The sequence below is a fragment of the Crocodylus siamensis genome, chromosome 14, assembly GCF_052110815.1.
Source record: "Crocodylus siamensis isolate JL-2025a chromosome 14, ASM5211081v1, whole genome shotgun sequence".
NCBI lineage: Eukaryota > Metazoa > Chordata > Crocodylia > Crocodylidae > Crocodylus > Crocodylus siamensis.
Window position 1 is genome coordinate 869,974 of NC_143408.1, and position 17,354 is coordinate 887,327.

The 17,354-nt window shown below is 48.4% G+C and overlaps 1 protein-coding gene across 2 annotated transcripts in view; it reads right to left on the reverse strand.

Annotated features, from left to right (window-relative positions):
• ELL (elongation factor for RNA polymerase II) overlaps positions 1 to 16,712 on the reverse strand; it is a 64,829-nt gene extending 48,117 nt beyond the window's left edge. For both annotated transcript variants that reach the window (XM_090026962.1, XM_090026961.1), the window contains exon 1: positions 16,547 to 16,712. In XM_090026962.1, coding sequence (XP_089883088.1) covers positions 16,547 to 16,681 — 135 coding nt within the window. In that variant the 5' untranslated portion in view covers positions 16,682 to 16,712. The remainder of the gene's footprint in view (positions 1 to 16,546) is intronic.
• Positions 16,713 to 17,354: the final 642 nt, after the last annotated feature.

A 17,354-nucleotide genomic window follows, 5' to 3' on the forward strand; every position in this document is an offset into this window, starting at 1 on the left:
GATTTCTTCTGAAACGAGCTACGTGCAAACGTGGTTTAGGCACACCTTTCAGAGGAAGACATGCAAAAAAGCTCAAGCCCTCAGAAATACATTTTGCCAAACTAAATAAGTTTTGATCTCTATGTATGCTACAAACCGTGCATGTGATATAACTCATGTCATTTTCTACCCCTGCAAGAAACCAATAAGCTTAATTTCTGGCAGTTCAACCACTGTGGAATTACTAGGTAATAATTTCAGGATCAGGGTATTTGGACCTGTTGAGTGAGGCAGATTCACTGTAAACTGGGTTAAACCCTTCCAGGAGTAAGCTAAAACAATACCTTACTAAGGGGACGAGTGGAAAACAAGCAGGGAAGCAACACAATGGGTCCAGAAAAGCAACCTCTAAACAAACATTTCAGGGGCAATTATTAGCTTCGAGGGTCTCATTTCTTGTTTTCAAAAATGCAAGCTCTGTTTTTGCCAGGCCAAGGTGCTTAGAGACAAAAACACTCAGCAGCCAAATGTCTGCAGGGAAAAAGGGGATGCGGGGGTATCTGTAAAGGAAGTAGGTTGAAAGAGAGAGAAGCTCAGCTGAGGAGCCAAGTCCTTCCCCAGACTCAGAGGAAGGTAGGCCTTAGGGAAAGGCACACACAAAGTTCAGACTGGTTTATTATAATAATAATAATAATGTTTACTTTGAAAAATTCTTGTTCCAAATAAATATTTTCCTTTAAAATGCTATTTGGTAACTGGATACTGCTGTCATTGCTGCCAAACAGAACAGAAGCGCAGGTGCCCAAGTCAAGCCTGCTTATGGTAATCATGGTTTGTACTAGGCAACGACAGCTCCCAGGCTGCTCAGAGAAGGAAAATCATGCAATGCCACCCCAAAATAAGTTATGATGCGTCTCAGACACGAGGGGATCAGAAGTGCAAGTAGCCTAGAACCCATAATACCATGTGCCCACTGCTCCCAATGAAGTCAATGCCAGGTAAACATCATATGCATCTAGAAAAATCAAGCTATTCATCAAGATAATACATTTTGGAAACTCTGGCCAGGACATTTCGTACTTGTGTGCCTCTCACTCTTGTAGCACAGCAGCTCAATGAAATGGCCATTTCCCTACAATGAACATAAGCTAGCTTCTTAAACGTTGCTGAACTGGTCACATGCAATATGAAAACACTTGAAATGGTGTCAGGGGTTTGGCTTGTTTTACCCCACCGAGTTGGAATCAAATCCAGAGCTGAGTCAATAGTGGAAAGGTTCAGTTTGCCACTTCAGAGGTATGGCTATTAGACAGGGCCTTGCAGACAAACTGCATTCAAAAGCCCACCACTATGCTCACCGATTACTGTTCGAAATTTCAGTCTTCAGAAACAAAACCTGTATGTTAAAAGGAGTTGAAGGAGTACTTATCAGCATCACCTTACTGTGACATGTCTGGGTGATGTTATCTTAGGTGTAAACTTGCCTAAACTACTGGTGAATTTCCATCTACCACCAGTTTCTACTACAGACAGGAAAAAGACTTAAACTGAGAGGATTCAACATGCAGAAAATGTTCATGACTCTGAACTGCTCCGATGTTTCACCTTTGAACAGCTACTACTTTAGTGGTGCTTTAATTGCTGTTTAATCAATGCAGGAGAGGCCCTGGTTGTTACAGCTTAATTCTTACGTTCTGACTTTTGGCTCACTCACAGTCTCCAAGTTGTTGTCTTAGCCCTGGGTGAGAGAACATGAGATAATGTGCCAAATTAAACCATTTCCTAAGAGGGCTTCCAATACAACATGCCAATGTCACTCCAGTATGATTTGGGTTCAATAGGAATTGGTATTATGTTTTGAGGTGGTCCTGCTCGGTCCACCTAGAGGAACAACTATTATGGACCCCCACCCATGCTTAAATTCATAGCTATAGGGTCAGAAGAGACCTTGCAGATCTTCTAGTCCAACCCCCTGTGCTGGGCAGGAGAGAAAACTGGGCTCAAATGACCCAAGCTACATAATTGTTGAGCCTCCTCTTAAAGACCCCCAGGGTAGGAGCCAGCACTATTTCCCTTGGAAGTTGGTTCCAGATCCTAACAACTTACGGCCATTATTCCTTGTTACTTCGGGGGGCGCTCAGGGGAACAAAGTCTCTCCCATTCACCACTGGCCCCCCTCTAGTAAGTTTATAGATGGCTACATTCAGGACACATAAGTGCAAAGTTTGGACAATAAAGAGGTGGGGAGAGGGTTGTCCAAGAGCTAGAAACCTCCTCATGATTTCCAGCCTAAATTTAATTCATGAACAGTTTATACCTACTTGTTCTCACAACACTCCTTTAACCAAATCAGTTTTTCACCCAGCACAGTGTTTGCGCCAAGTGCCTGTTCCACGAATTCTCTCACCTCCCTTCTCCCATGCTTGTGTTAAGAGCAGACAAACTACCCCCAAGGAGACCTCTACAACATGGAGATTAGAAGCAACAAAAGACAATCCTGGGAGAGTCACCTGTGAAAAGACCGTGTCATGCTGGAAAATACTGAGCAAATTTCAGATTTTAACTAAAATAAAAGTTCTATACTCCGATAGCTGGAGAATCATTTTAAATACAACTTACTGAAAAAACTGTTAACATAGCACTTCCCAAAACTCATCCTTGACAAAAATAGCAGCCATCTAGTGATTCACTTAGGAAGCAAGGAAACATTTTAAAATGAAAGACTGACCTGAACCTCTGACTCACTTTGTGGCCAGCACCTCTTCCTTTCTTACAAGACACTGCCATGTATCTTGTAGCACAGATACCAGTAGTATAAGTGCCAGCATATTTAAAAAACACTCTGTGGCTTAAAGATAGGGACAAAAGATAAAATGACTACATTTTAACTCACGTAACAAGGACATCTTCCTTTCCTATTCCCTTCCAAAACCAGTGGCAGAAATGTTAGCCAAGAAATGCAAGAGAGCTTTTGGACAGGTAATATGCACAGAGCAATCCTGGATATGCTAGAAATCAGAAAAGATTGTTAAGTTTATAACTACAAAACATTCCCTCAAAAGCCGAAATGACGTAGCTACAGCATGTGTTTAAGTTCAGGTCTCACTTGTATCAAAAGTTAAATTTACCAACTCTATTCTGGCAGGGTTCCCATTAAGACATTTATACCCCAAATTCCCTAGATAATAGTTTTTTTGGATGCAATGTTGGTTGTTTTTTGAGGCAGTACTTTATTGGCACTATCAGATGATCTTGTTAAACTGAGAAAGAACTGAAAACAAAACCAATAGAAGGAAAATGAATTACCCAAAATTCAAGTCTGCTCAAAGTGTACAAGTGCCTTCCCCAAAACATTTGACCTAATGGTGATCTGGTAGGTCTCACCAGCTCCTCCAGGTCTTGGACTCAGTCAACACTGGAAATCTACAGTATTTAGAAAATGTTTTTAAACAATGTCAAGAAAACTCCTGCCCCCTTATTCCCTTGACACAATGGATTTATAGTTATGTTCTCCTAATTTTGAAGCTTTTTTCTTCCTGATATCAAATAAGAGCCACACAAGGAAAAGGGGAGGCTGAAAGGCAACAGACAGCAGAGAACTGACCCCCTAAAGTGCTAAAAAATGCAGTGTAAAGTGAAAGTGAGAAAAGAGTTCAGACCTGGGCCTCGGATGCGACTTGTCACAAACAGATAATCAAATTCAAATTACCAGCATCCTTTTAATCACCTAGTACTAAGAGGGCACCTTCAACAGGTGCACTAGCTCAGGTAATGCTTTCCAAAGTCAAGGCAGCCCAATTACAGAACATTTCCAGCTGTAAACTAATACCAAGTCAAAGCAAGCAATTAAAGCCAGTGGAACATCGCACTGCAGCCTGCAGCTAGGACATCAGGACAAAGAAGATAGGAGACTCAGCTACTGTGTGGTCAAAACCAAATGGACAGAAAAACTATGAAAACCTCACAATACGGTCAGTTTGGGTTGCCATTTCAAGTCCCATGAGGGCAAGAAGCCATTTTGCCCTACACCAAGGAAACAAATACACTCAGAACAGACCACAGGAAGTCATTCTCCACACAGAAACCACTGAAATGGGTGTGCAGGCCCCGAAGTTCAGAATATCTGAAATGACCAAAAAACAAATCAGATGAAACTTTCCAGGGAACAAGGGTCTTACGCAGCACAAGGGCTTTTGAGTCTCAGAACCGCACCCAGTCTCTCAGCTGCTCCGAGTGGTGCACCACTGGTCCTTCCCCAAATCTCACACCCAAACCTAGGTAAGAAACCAGCTGAGTGCCCCAGGCCCCAAGATGCCAACAGCAGCAGCTGAGAAGTCAGGAGCTGGGTCATTTTCAAGACCTGTTTAACCTATAAAAAAAAAAAAAAATCACCTTCATTAAAACCATCTTAAGCAGCTGTGCGTTAAAGTCCTATTCCCACTTAAGCTTGTTCCTTGAAAATTGTTTCACGGTAAGTGTCAGGCATAAGTGGTTCTAATCAACCCTGAAGTTGAAAACTAAAATAAAGCAGCAGTTGCTACTGAACTAATATGCTGCCCTCCTCTCTTGGTACATATATACAAGCTGGTTCATGGTTAATCTCACACCAAGCCATGCGCTCCAGGGACTGGGGGAGTATGGTTTTCAAGATGCAGAGCGCCAGTGGAATGGCTATATTAAGTGCCAGACAGGATTTCTAAAGGAAAGACCTGTTCCATGTTATCCACCAACACACAGTATTTTCCACCACCTTGTTAACGAGTGACTGTCAAGCAAATTAGGTAACAAATGTAAACAATTAGAACAGCAGTTGTACAAAAAATCTTAATCCAAGAGGGTTTTATTTGTTTGTTCTTTACCTTCAAAAGAAAGGGCATTCAGGTTTGAATTGCAGTAATTCCATCTAGGACGTGCAGGGTTACTAAGTACGAACCTGAAGCCTCCCTATTGTGTAAAGGGAGTGAGTCGGAAGAATTAAAACAAACACGAAGAGTTTACTTTAATACACTCACTTTGTGCAAGAGGTCACACTTCAGCAGCACAGGTGAGGCGTACCTTTAGAAGCTAGGAGATGTCAACACTGCCTGCTATGGAAAGGATCCTCCCCCGACTCTCAAATCCTGAAATATGGTAGGACACTTTTTTTGTTGTTGTTTTTTTAAATAATTTTTAGACACATTAGCAGTTTTTCACCTGCGAACCACCACTGATCAACAAACATTTGTGCCATAGGCATAGGGGGGCAGCAGGAAACAGCAAAGTATTAAAAAGTGTTTGAAGGAAGCGCATGACAAGCTTCTGAGCAGAGGTGTACAGGACGCTAACTAAAACCAAATGGGTTTCAGATGGCAGCGAGGGAGCAGAGTGCTTCACCTGTCCTGCTACAGGCGCCCTTTGATGTACAGCACCTCCAACGCCAACACACCAGCGCCTCTCCCACTACAAAAGGCTTCTTTTCCACCACAGGGAACATGCAACACCAGCAGACTCTCCCGATGCCTGAAGAAGGGCGGTTGAGCCCGAAAGCTTGCAAAGACCATATTTTCCAACTCTTTAGTTGGTTTAATAAAAGAGATCACATTTACCCAAACCACCTGATCTCCCACTACAGGCAGCCAGAAGCCAGCCCTTAACCCCATGCAGGCATAGGTCTCTAACCCAACACTCATCCAATTCTGAAGTGATCTTTGTACTAAAAAACAGTTACCAGGCTACTAGCAGCAGGAAAACACGTCCTTCCAACCACCGGGAGCTACTACAATTTAGTACAGACCAGCAGCTGGAACTTGAGTCAATCTAGCCAGGGGACCAGCCTACGTAGGCCAGCGCCATCCTGACTGAAGGGCAGCAGTGACGACAACAGTACTGTAAACCATTCTTGCCCCAGTATTTATTACACAAAGTCAACATTAGCGGCTGTACTTCTGTTAACTGACTGTCAGTTAATGGCTAATGTGGAACACCGCACCGAGACTGAATGAGAAAGAGGCTTTTTCATTCTGCTGCATTCTTTTGTTGAAAATATGGTTATTCTATGCCACCACATGGGGTAAAGAAAATCTTGTTTGTTTTAGATGGTTAAAAAAGGATCATTCACTGAGTGCACTCGCAGAATAGCCGTGGGGAGCTGATGGAAGCATCAGTACAAGAAATTTTACTGGTCGTTGCAGAAAAGACTATAGCAAGGCAACTCTAAGCTGTCCCACGGAGGAACTAAATCTCGCTTACCCCATTCACTCTGAGCCTACAACGCACAGCCCCGATTGATTTCCACCTTTCCTCGTTATGCCTACCCAGGTCTTACACATATATTCATCTTCAGTTAGGAGCCTGTAGAACTAGTGCTTGAATCAACCCCAAGACATTCAACACAGAGGTGGATACAACTAGCCTGAAATGAGGTGCTGGGGGTCAAAGTACAGGATCCTCAGAGGCTGAACATGCAGAGAAGTGAAGGGCATCCTGACAAGCTCCCTCAACCACAAAAGAAGTCAAAATGCACCTTCCACCCTGTTTTCTGGAAGCCTGGACCTCTAGGGAGACATGCTCTGAAGTCAGTTGAAAGACTTGTTACACTCGTTACTTGTGCTTTTATCTGGACTACTCTGCTCACCCACACAAGAATTTTTCACTGAACCGATTCATTCTTCCACGCAGGCCACGATGTTTCCGACTTCCACGTCTCGTGGGAAGCGCCCAGCACAATTCCAGCGGAAGTCCTGCTTGCAAAATTAAACCAGCTGCGTGCGCACGTCATCTGCCCAGTGCCTCAGCTTTCTTTCCTTCTCCTCCTCCCCCATTTCCCCTCACCGTGCCACGAGGAACCTCTTTCCAAACAGTTTCTTTATGCAGGCTGAAGCTGCCTTAATTGGCTGGAGGGGTGACTACCTAGTTAAGTCGGGCACTCCCTTCCCTTCAATAGACCTGTTGGGTTGAGAGAACACAGACCTAGCACTGTTCTAACTACATTTTTATTTGCACAGCCAGGTTGGTTGGTAACAAACCTACTCCAAAAATAAAAGTAACAAACAGCAGAAGAAAGAACACACTCTTCTGAACTGGCAAAATCTGCCCCAAAATGATGTTTCTGTGCTTCTAGGGGCAGTCTGTGGAAGTTAATGGGTACAACAGATTCCAAAAATGAATATCAAAAGTCTTCAGATAAGAATAGTAAAAACATACTTTGTCTCCCAACCAAACAAAAAACCCCCACATGCCTAGAACAAACCTTGCACTGGTCCAAGCTTAAATACCCCCAAGAGATTTTACAGCCTAAGACGACAGAGGGTTTCACCTAACAGAGCAGGTCTAGCAGACAGTCAACTGTTCAATCTTCACTTCACTGTCTGATCAGAATTGCTGGCATCAAAAATGCAACCTAGAATCCATGTGAATGGGTAAGAAAACAGATACGGGGCATAGGCTCGCTGAGCTCATTTCAAGTTTGGAAGCTGCGTGTTCGCCACTCGTTCATCTACTCTTTCAGAGTAAGTGTGGGGTGGGGAGAAGAGAAAAAAAAAATCTTGTCTGGGCTAGAGAAGTTGACTAAAGTTGAATAAATGAAACCCCATATTATTAACAAGATGCCATTTAAGCCTCTCTTATGAGACAGATACCACCATGGGGGTTTCCCCTATCTTACCAAAAGCTATAGCACATCATTGAGAAAGCTATAGGCATCTGTCTACCCAACACAAAGCATCAGTAGCAATGACTTCAACTAGTTGAGGGGACATACACACAATTTAACTGTCAGAAGTTACAACACAGAAGTAGATGAGCTGGTTTTTAAAAGGTAGGGATCAGTCCACTAGTATTTAAACAGCGCTTCATCAATGTTACCACCCTGTTACACCTAAACTCACATGTGGATTTCACAAGAGATTTAACAGGACAACCCCGGCCCCCCCACTTACTTCCACAGGCGTTATATAATTATCCTCACTGCTACCCCCTGTTTACAATAAGCCTTGGAAACCTGAAACTCAACCCAGCTTCCTTAGTAAGCGTATTTGTGTTCCAGAGCTCCCTGTTATTGTAGGCTTGCTCCCGAGCGCTGGGCTGCACATACCGGTTCATTAGAGCACAGTTATTTGCTTGCATCAATTCCCCGGCCCCCCCGATCATCTCCCAGCAATAAAGGTCCAACTGGTAAGTGGCCAACAGGGGAGTCAACATCAGTTTTTGGTTGCTGCTTTGAGGCATGGACCTCCCCCTGACCCACACCCAAGAGCTTCTAGGATCAAGACAGCAACAAAGCCACAAGAGCACCCAAAAAAGCAGTGCTCAGGGCTGCGGCAGGCAGCTCTAATGGCAACACAGGAAGTGCCAATGCCAGACAGCAGGACAGGCCCCGGCACCCTGCAAACCAGGGAGCTAAAAAGGGAACAGCAAGCCCCACAGAGGGGCTGGGAAGCCCTCCTCACTGTGCTGTGGGAGGGAAGTACCTGGCTTGGATCCCAATCTCCCCCAAACAGCAAAGCTCTCAAGCCCCCGAAGCCAGGAACAGACTGGAAAGGGAGGTCCCAAAACACTGCCTGGAGGCTTCTTGGATGGGGCTGGGGGCAGGTGGAACTGGTAAGAACTCCTTGAAAGGACAAAGCGTCCCCCAACATCGAGGCCTGACCAGCCCTGAGAGCACCTTCTTAGCATTTCCCCAGAAGCCAGCTGCCGAGTTGCTTTTGGAGCCCGATCCAAACACAGGAGACTGGTGCTCGTGCGGTCCAGCAGCAGCCTGGACTGGGCCCTTCTGAAGAAGGCACGAGGCACCTTATAAAAGCAGAGGTGATGGGATAACCTGGCCAAAAAGGAAGCGTCATTCTCCCTGCTGCCAGCCTGCAGCCACTTGCACCCTGACTCACTGGTTTTCATCCCTGCATCCAGCCAACACGAGTCAGACAAGTTATTGAACTGCAGAGGCCTAATCAGTCCTGCCCCACCCAAAGCGGCTGTCAGGCTTTATGGGAGGAGCGTGGAAGGGGGAGCCCAACCAGCAGGTGCCGGGCTGGGAGGGGGCAGACCTTTACCTCTCGCCGTAGGAGAACAAGGAACCAGAGATGCCTGCTCCCTCTCAGAGCCGCCCTGCAGAAAGGCAGCCCTGGCAGGAAGTTGCTGCCGCATATGGCTGCCAACCACCAGCTCAGCCTTTCCCGAGGCCGGGCTGAGAGGACACATTTGCTTGCTAGGTGCTCAGTACTCCATCTCCTCCGGGCCCCAGAAAGCATCCCCAGGTGACCGAGTCCAGAAGGGACAGAAGAGTTGACATTGGGTTTATGCTGGAGGTTGGAGGTTGGGGAGCCTGGGAGGGCGAATCTCACTCAGGAGGAGCTGAAGCACCAGAGGCAGCAGCAGAGACGTTACCCTAACCTCTGATCCCTTCCCACCACCTCCCTTTTATCCATACACGTGCGATCCTTTTGAGTCCTGCTGCAGGAAGCCTTACAAGTGAGCAACACACTGCTTACGACACAATTTCCTCTTACCGGTTTAAGATCCATCACCTTTCAGTTTTCGTCTTCTGCCACCGCAAGCCTTGTTTCCAGAGTCAAGCCCAAACACAGCCTGAGGTACTTCCAGTACCAAGATCCATTTTACATTCGAGATGGAAAGCCCCAGCATAGCTGCTACTTATGGTAACTTGTGAACTCTGAACTTAATATTATTTAATATGTTCTCAGGTTTATTTTCCTGCTGATAGCATCGTCAATGGATGCTGCTTCCATCAGATCAGCTTTACATACATGGATTGTTTTCTCCATCTGGGTCAAGTTAATGCTTCATCTGACAGTTGCAATTAGCAGTCCTAAAAGCCTACCTTCTGCCCTTTACATCCAGCAGGACTACTTGGAGCAGTCAGTTTAGCATAATTTAGGTCCCTGTTATTCTCAAGTTCCAGAAACCATTCATCTTCTAACGACGATGCCGGGCTGCAAAGAATGGTGCCCAGCCTCATTCCCAACATAAGCAAGCAGACCCAAAAGCAGATTCCGACAAACCTGCAAAGGCTCTTAAGAAAGTTCCTGGTTGCAAACACAGCAGTGGTTCTGACTTGCACCAGAAAGGCTGTCTCAACTCCATTTGCAACTTGCTTGTGGGTTGGTTAAACCCCTACAGTTATTTTTACTTTAAAAAAAATATATAAATAAATGTGATCACTGATCTCTTTTCAACCCTGCTCTGAAAATTCATATCCATTTCGTTCACTGAAAAAAAATTCCTCCTGAACCAATCATGGACACGTGGCTGCAAATATCTAAATGGTTTGCTCCTATATCTGTCAACCAGTGACCAACTGGTACAAGTCACAGAGCACTGCAGTTTACTTCAACCAGCAAGCAAAGGTTTCCTTTGCAAAGCCAAAGATGGTGGCAACAGCAGGGGAGGGGGAGCTAACAAGTGAAGTTCTGTCCATTCTGTTGTTCCCCACTTTTTTGGGAGGGGAGGTGGGGGAGGAAAGAAACAGAGGCCATTTGATTTTTTTCACAATGATTGTGAGCCAAGAAAAACATGAATGCACACCAAGGAGCCTGCGAGGTACAACAACACCACCACCACACACAAACACTTTGTCTAGACACCAAAATGTGGAAATCTGACTCTAAGAACTACCACTGGCGCATAATTTATTGATTGCGGCCCATCATACGATAGACCCTCACTGGCAATATATTTTATTTTTATCTATACCATACATAAATATAAGAGTACCCACACCTTGTAATATCCTCTGTGGAAGAAGTTTTTAATCCCCTGAAATTTAAAAAAAAATATATAGTTTCATAGTTTCTAGGGTCGGAAGGGACCCGAGCAGATAGTTTCATAGTTTCATAGTATGAAATCATCTAGTCCAACCCCCTGCCATGGCAGGAAAGAGTACTGGGGTCAAACGACCCCAGCAAGATGTTCATCTAACCTCCTCTTAAACACCCCCAGGGTAGGAGCCAGCACCACTTCTCTTGGAAGCTGGTTCCAGACCCTAGCCGCCCTGACTGTGAAGTAGCGCCTCCTGATATCTAACCTAAACCTGCCCTCTGCCAGCTTGTGACTGTTATTCCTGGTCACTCCTGGCGGTGCTCAGGGGAACAGGGACCCCCCAGTGCCTGCTGGTCCCCCTGACTAGTTTATAACAGGCCACCAGATCCCCCCTCAGCCTTCTCTTGTGGAGGGTGAACAGGTTCAGGTCCTGTAGCCTCTCCTCACACACAACTTTTTTTAGAGGATTAAAAACTTCCTTCACTGAAGATATTAAGAGGCGTGGGTACTCTTATATTTATGTATGGTATATATAAAAATAAAATACATTGTCAGTGAACAGTGACATTTATTTATTAGATTTTTGTTGCCCTTCCCAAAAAGGCTCAGGCCAGCATACAAGGCCCATAAAAAACTTCCTTAGCACTCCAATCTTATATGAGCAAGCCTGCAACATGTACGAGAAAATGATTTCTCTTTATTAAAAAAAGAGGGGCATAACATCCAAACTACATAGTACTTGACCAATGCAAATACGTCTTTCAAAGAGAAGTGTGGCAAAAAGGACATTCACCACCAGAAGATCTCACACTGATGCACTGGCAGAGAGGACTGGCTTGTTTTGCAACATTCGACAGAACCTGCTCACAGGGGTAATGACTAGTGTCACCTCAAGAAACATTGTCCAAAAGTCAGAGACAGAACGGTGGGTGGGGTCCCTGGCTTGCAGTTGCACGCAGCATGCTCCCAAGCCGCAAGGTCCAGTTTTCTTGCCTAAACAAAATGATACCAGGCAATGGAAGAAAACATCAGAATGGGCTGGTCCCTACACCCTGCCAAGGACCCCTCAGATGGCTACTGTTGGGGGCTCGGAGCACCTTACCAGAGAGGAGAGCCAGCAAGTAAAGCCTTGCTTCTCTGTTGCTAGTCTCCCTTGCCACACAAGAAGCTATGCTGCACAAATGAAAGGGAGAAACCAGAGGGTTAACCAAACGCAGCAGGCCATAGCTAGGATCAGGGAAGCCTCAAACTGGGTGGAGGTGGGCAGCCAGAGTCACAATCATATACAGTGACCACTTTTCAAAGTCAAACAAATGCTGGTCTCTTTAAATTAAAGGCACTCGTCCAACATAAAGAAAGGAGAGACTACGGACAGGCAGCAAGCAGTGTGTTTCTAAATCCTGCTTTCTTGCTAGAACAAGGCAAAATGCACTGAATTTCTTGCATCTCCCTTCCTCGTTGCACTGCTGGAATTAACATACTATTGATTTAAGACAAGGGCTGAAAAAAGGACAGAATTCTGTTTGACAATTCTAAAAAGAGTCACAAACAATCCTCATTTGGACACTGGGCAAAAGTGGTCTTAATTGTATGGGATGCTCTAGGCATCGTTCCTGCTACCACAGAGAGCTATTTCTATCACCCAGGCTGAAGTCCCTCCTCTGGATGAGGCCTCCATGTAAGGACTGAGATGTGCTCAGTGGGGAAAGCAGGCTGCACTGTAGTCTGTTTTGTACCCGCTCAGTGGATGGGATGTTCACCAGGGGGCTATTTAACTAGCTCATTTCATTAGCACTAAATTCACTCAATAGTAAAAGGTGTTCACAAAAGTGTAATTAACCCTAAGGCTTCTGCGATAAGCAGGAAGTTATTAATGGTCCCAGAGTTATTGGTAACATGAGACAGAAGAAATCTCCCTCCCTGCTCAATAAAAGATGCCCCCACATCTTCCCTACTGTACATACAAGTCTGAACACTCAACAACATGGTCCCAGACTGCTGGTGCCTCTCCAAAACTTACTCAAACCTGCAGAGCAGCTCCATCCATTCCAGCGTCTTCCTCTCACGCAGCATTAGCAAAAGTACTTTACCAGCCAAAATGTACTCCTCTCCCGTGGATTAGCTGGCACATGTTGGTGTATGTGATGCATGCAGTCTTTCCCTTCCTATTTTACAGCACACACAAACACCAGAGATTTAGAGACACTTTGTAAATTCATACTCACTTCTGCCCACAGCCTGTACTGGGGGCTAGGCAAGTGGCCCGGTAGATAAGACAGCACTGACCATTCCTCATTTTACAATAACATTTGAATGCTGCGTAGGAAAAACTGCCCACCCCCCTCCAATTTGGTAACAAAATACTCAGCTTTCATAACAAAGCCCACACTCTGAAGTGACTGGCTCCAACATAACAGCAGCAGGTTCCCTGCCAAAGAATATCATCGTCAGCAAAAACGAAGATGAAATAAAGTGCATTTCAGAAAGGTTGAGAAAAGCGAGTGTGTTCCCAGGTCACCGGCTAGGAGCCAGGGCTCTGCCTACAAGCCACGGAGACATGTCATTTACAACAATGCAAAATGATCCGTCTAAAGAAGACTCAACTGGGCCTTACGAGAATAGCTTGAAAAAAGCAGTTTTGCTGGGGCGCTCAAACAGCAACTCCAGTTCTTAGTGTTTAGAGAATTTAAGAGTTTCCTTCCCCTGTGGCGTTTAGCAGGGTTTTTATAAAACAATAAAGAAACTACACGATCATACAAGGGAACGCACTCATGGATACGGTCCTACGAGGTGCCAGACAGCTGCTGAATCGGGGCTGAACGTTCTGTACTTTAGGAGTTACTTGTTACGAGAATTTCCAGACAAAGGCAATTTCTCGAGCTAACAGTGTCCCTTTAATGCACAAACTTTCTGCAGCAGTTTCTCAAACATGCTTTCAGTGATAGCCTGTGACAAAACTCTTTTGTCTTTCTACTTTTCACCAGCATGCTATCAATTAGACCTAGTCTTTCAGTTTGCTACCCCCGTATGAAAAAAGGATAATAGGTTTATAATCTGCCGCTGAATCCCATAGCAACTGTACGTCACTTTAGATGTAAATTATAGACAATTCCTTCCCATGCAATTTGAAAAGCAGAGAGAAAAATGTATAATTTGAGCAGATCTAAATGGTATGTGGTTGAGAGAAAAAGACTACCCTAAATAATCAAAAGGAAGCAGCCATGGCCCAAAACATTCCTCAAACACTACGTTAAGCCTGTCTGTCCCCTTCCTTTAAACAGGAGACACCGCATTCAGGACAAGACTAACAATGTGTAATGAGAGTGTGAACAGTCTAGATCCTGCCCTGTCTTTGCTGATTACGAAGGGATGTGCGTGTGCAAATACAGCTTCCTTTCTAACCAGCCTCCTCCTCTCTGATTCATTTAGCCGTGTCACAATCCCATGTTACTGATGTCATAATTGCTTCAGTTCTGACAGACCAGCACCAGTGAATTAATCACGCCAGAGAAAACCCTGGTTACAGGGACGGAATAATGATGCAAAAAGGTTTAAAAATAATGTAATGGGTTTTGATTGATTAAAAGCCACTCGTTATTCTCCCTCTGACACCTGTAGAAAGCTTGTTCCTCAAACCAGCACAAAGCATTGCCCTGAACAGTCCATACTGAAAATAAAGGCCTTGTTTTCCATTCCCCACTTCAAACATAATAGGAACAACAAAAATAGAAAGGAAGCCACCTATGACAACACGCTGGAAGAGAACTTGCTCTGCAGGAGAATGTTTAACCAGACCTCTTACCCCCAAGCCCCACTGCAGCAGTCTTCGCCGTTAAGAAACAAATGGTTATTTTGACTGAAAAACAAAAACAAGCATCAACTGGCACAGGAGAGGGACAGCCAAGTCCTTGGAGGGTCAGATCTGTCAACAGGCTGAGGCTCCAGGATTTGAGCCAAATATTATAGCATGCTGCAGATGGCAATATGTTTAGTGGTGTCAGTGCAGCCCTGAGCAAACACCCTCGTGTTCGTGGGGCCTGGGGCAGGTGATATGGGTGCAGCAGTGGAGATGGGTGAAGGCGCGTGGGTGGTGCAGGGCAGCACCAGGCACCATGTGCCACCTCAAGCAATGACACTGGCATCTTGCTTTCACCCATGCTAAAATCCTCCCGAAGAGGAGGAAGGATGAAGAGCAGCTGTCACGTCATGCAATGGGAGGGTAACAAAGTCTAAAGGTTCGCACAATACTGCCCTTTCCCTGACAAAGTGACGGTCTAAAAGCGTAATGCCAGAGCACTGCAACGTACCCGGGATATGCTGGGAGGGTTTCCAGCGTCCCAAGCAGCTGTGTTCACTCTCAGTCCCTATCATGCAACAGCAAAGGGGGGGGGGGGGCTCTGCCTCAGCATCCGGACCACAGACCACGTCCCTGGCCATGAGTCCGCACCCACCGCAGGGTACTAGGGCCAATGCAAAGTTCGGAGTCCGAAATGACCCGGCAGCGAAAATGATGCAGCGAGAGCGCACAGGAAGGCAGAGATGTGGGGGCCGACCAGAAAGGAGCTGCAAGGAGTGGGCACGAGGCGGTGGGCAGGCCAAATCCACGCCAACGGCCAGGGGAGAAGAAGGGTGAGACCAACGCTCAAGATGCGGCGTGCTCCCATCCTAGGTCCGATCCAGCACCCCGAGGTGTGGCTCTCACGGCCCCCAGGCCGTGGAAGGAAGGTAGTGCTGCAACCGCAGGGTCCCGCAGCACCACAACTGCCCAGAGCCCTGCCTATCCTGGGCTCCGCACCGGCTCACAAGGCGGGCGGGCAGGAGCCTCGGGCCCCAGCTGTGCAGATCTGCACCGGGCCTGGGAACCAAGCCTGCCCCGGCTGGTCCACGAGACGCTCCAGAGCGGAGCCAGGGGCCACCCCCTCCCCCAGCGCCATGGCAAACAGCAGGAGACCCGTCTCCGGCGGCACTGGCTTCTGGAAGCGCCGCAGGGGCCCAGGACATCAGAGCAAGTGCCAGGGGCCCCGGAAGCGCCTCAGGGGCCCAAAGCCCTTGGGTCAAGCATGGGCGGGGGGGGCCTGGAAGCAGTGGAGGAGCTCAAAGTCCTTGGGGCAAGTGTTTGGGGGGGGGGGAGGCTTGGAAATGCCTGCAGACCCCAGAGCTGACAGGGCAGGTGCTGGGGGGGGGCTTGGAAGCACGTCAGAGGCCCAAAGCCCTTAGGACTAAGGGGGAGGGGCTGGAAACACCTTGGGGGCCCAAAGCCCTTGGGGCACGTGCCAGTGGGGGGGCCTGGAAGCACTGGAGGAGCCTAAAGCCCTTGGGACAAGTGGGGGGTGGGGGCTGAAAGCACTGAAGGAGCCTAAAGCCCTTGGGACAAGCGGGGGGGAGGGCTGGAAATGTCTGCAGGGCCCAGAGCTGTCGGGGCAGGTCCTGGGGGGGCTGGAAGCACCGAAGGAGCCTAAAACCCTTGGAACAAGTGGGGGGCAGGGGCTTGGAAGCACCAGAGGAACCTAAGACCCTTGGGACAAGAGTGGGGGGGTGGAAATGTTTGCGGGGCCAAGGGCGGGTGCTGGGGGGGGGGGGCTGGAAGCACTGAAGGCGCCTAAAGCCCTTGGGGCAAGCGGTGGGTGAGGGTTGAAAGCACTAGAGGAGCCTAAAGCCCTTGGGACAAGACTGGGGGGTGCGGAAGTGTCTGCCGGGCCCGGAGCTGCCGGGGCAGGTGCTGGGGGCCTGGAAGCACCAGAGGCGCCTAAAGCCCCTGCGACAAGCGCGGGGGGGGGGGGGCTGGAAGCCCCTGGGGGGCGCGGGCGGGCCGTACCTTGCAGGCCTGGTAGGCCTCGAAGGCGCGCACGGCGCTGTCCGTGAGCTTGACGTGGAAGACAGAGAGGCGCGTTCCCCGGCCGAGCCGCCCGCACGACAGCCCGTAGCCGCGCTCCGCCTGCAGCGCCGCCATCTTGGGACCGTCTCCCCGCCGCGCCGCGCCGCCAGGCCCCGCCCCCTGCTGCATCATTCATGAGGGCCGGCCCCGCCCCCCGCGGCCCCGCGCTGATTGGCGCGCTGCGCGGGCTCCCGATTGGATGCCGGGAGGAAGGGGGGAGAGAGCGCCGCGGGGGCGGCTGGGTAGCGTAGTCCTGGCGTCACCGGGAGAGCACGTGTGAAGGGTGGGGCGGGCGCACGAGGCTGCCAGGCGGGCCCCGCGCGGTGGGTGCGGAGAGCCCTCGTGGGAAGGGTGCACAGCGCTGCTCGAAGGCCCTTTCATGCTACCCCGCCGGGGCGCTGAGCACCGCACCCCTGGGCAGGTCACAGCGGCCCACCTGGCACCGCATGGGAGTGACCTTACCTGTGCCCACGCAGGTGCCCTTCCCTGGGGGCGCGGAGCAGCCCCGAGAGGTGCGCGCCCCCCAGCCTGCGCCTCGGGGAAGGGAGGGTGGGCCGGCGGGGGCAGGAACTCCTTCCCCGCCGCGGTGCTGGGGCCAGGGCCCCAAGCACGCCCCCCGTGTCTCTGCTGTCGGAGGGGTGGGCTGGAAGCAGCTAGACGGATCTGCTCCAGCACCCCTTGGCCACGAGCCGGCCTGGGCACGGTGCCGCAGACCACGGCGGACCAGCTGGAGGACGTGCCGGCTGCC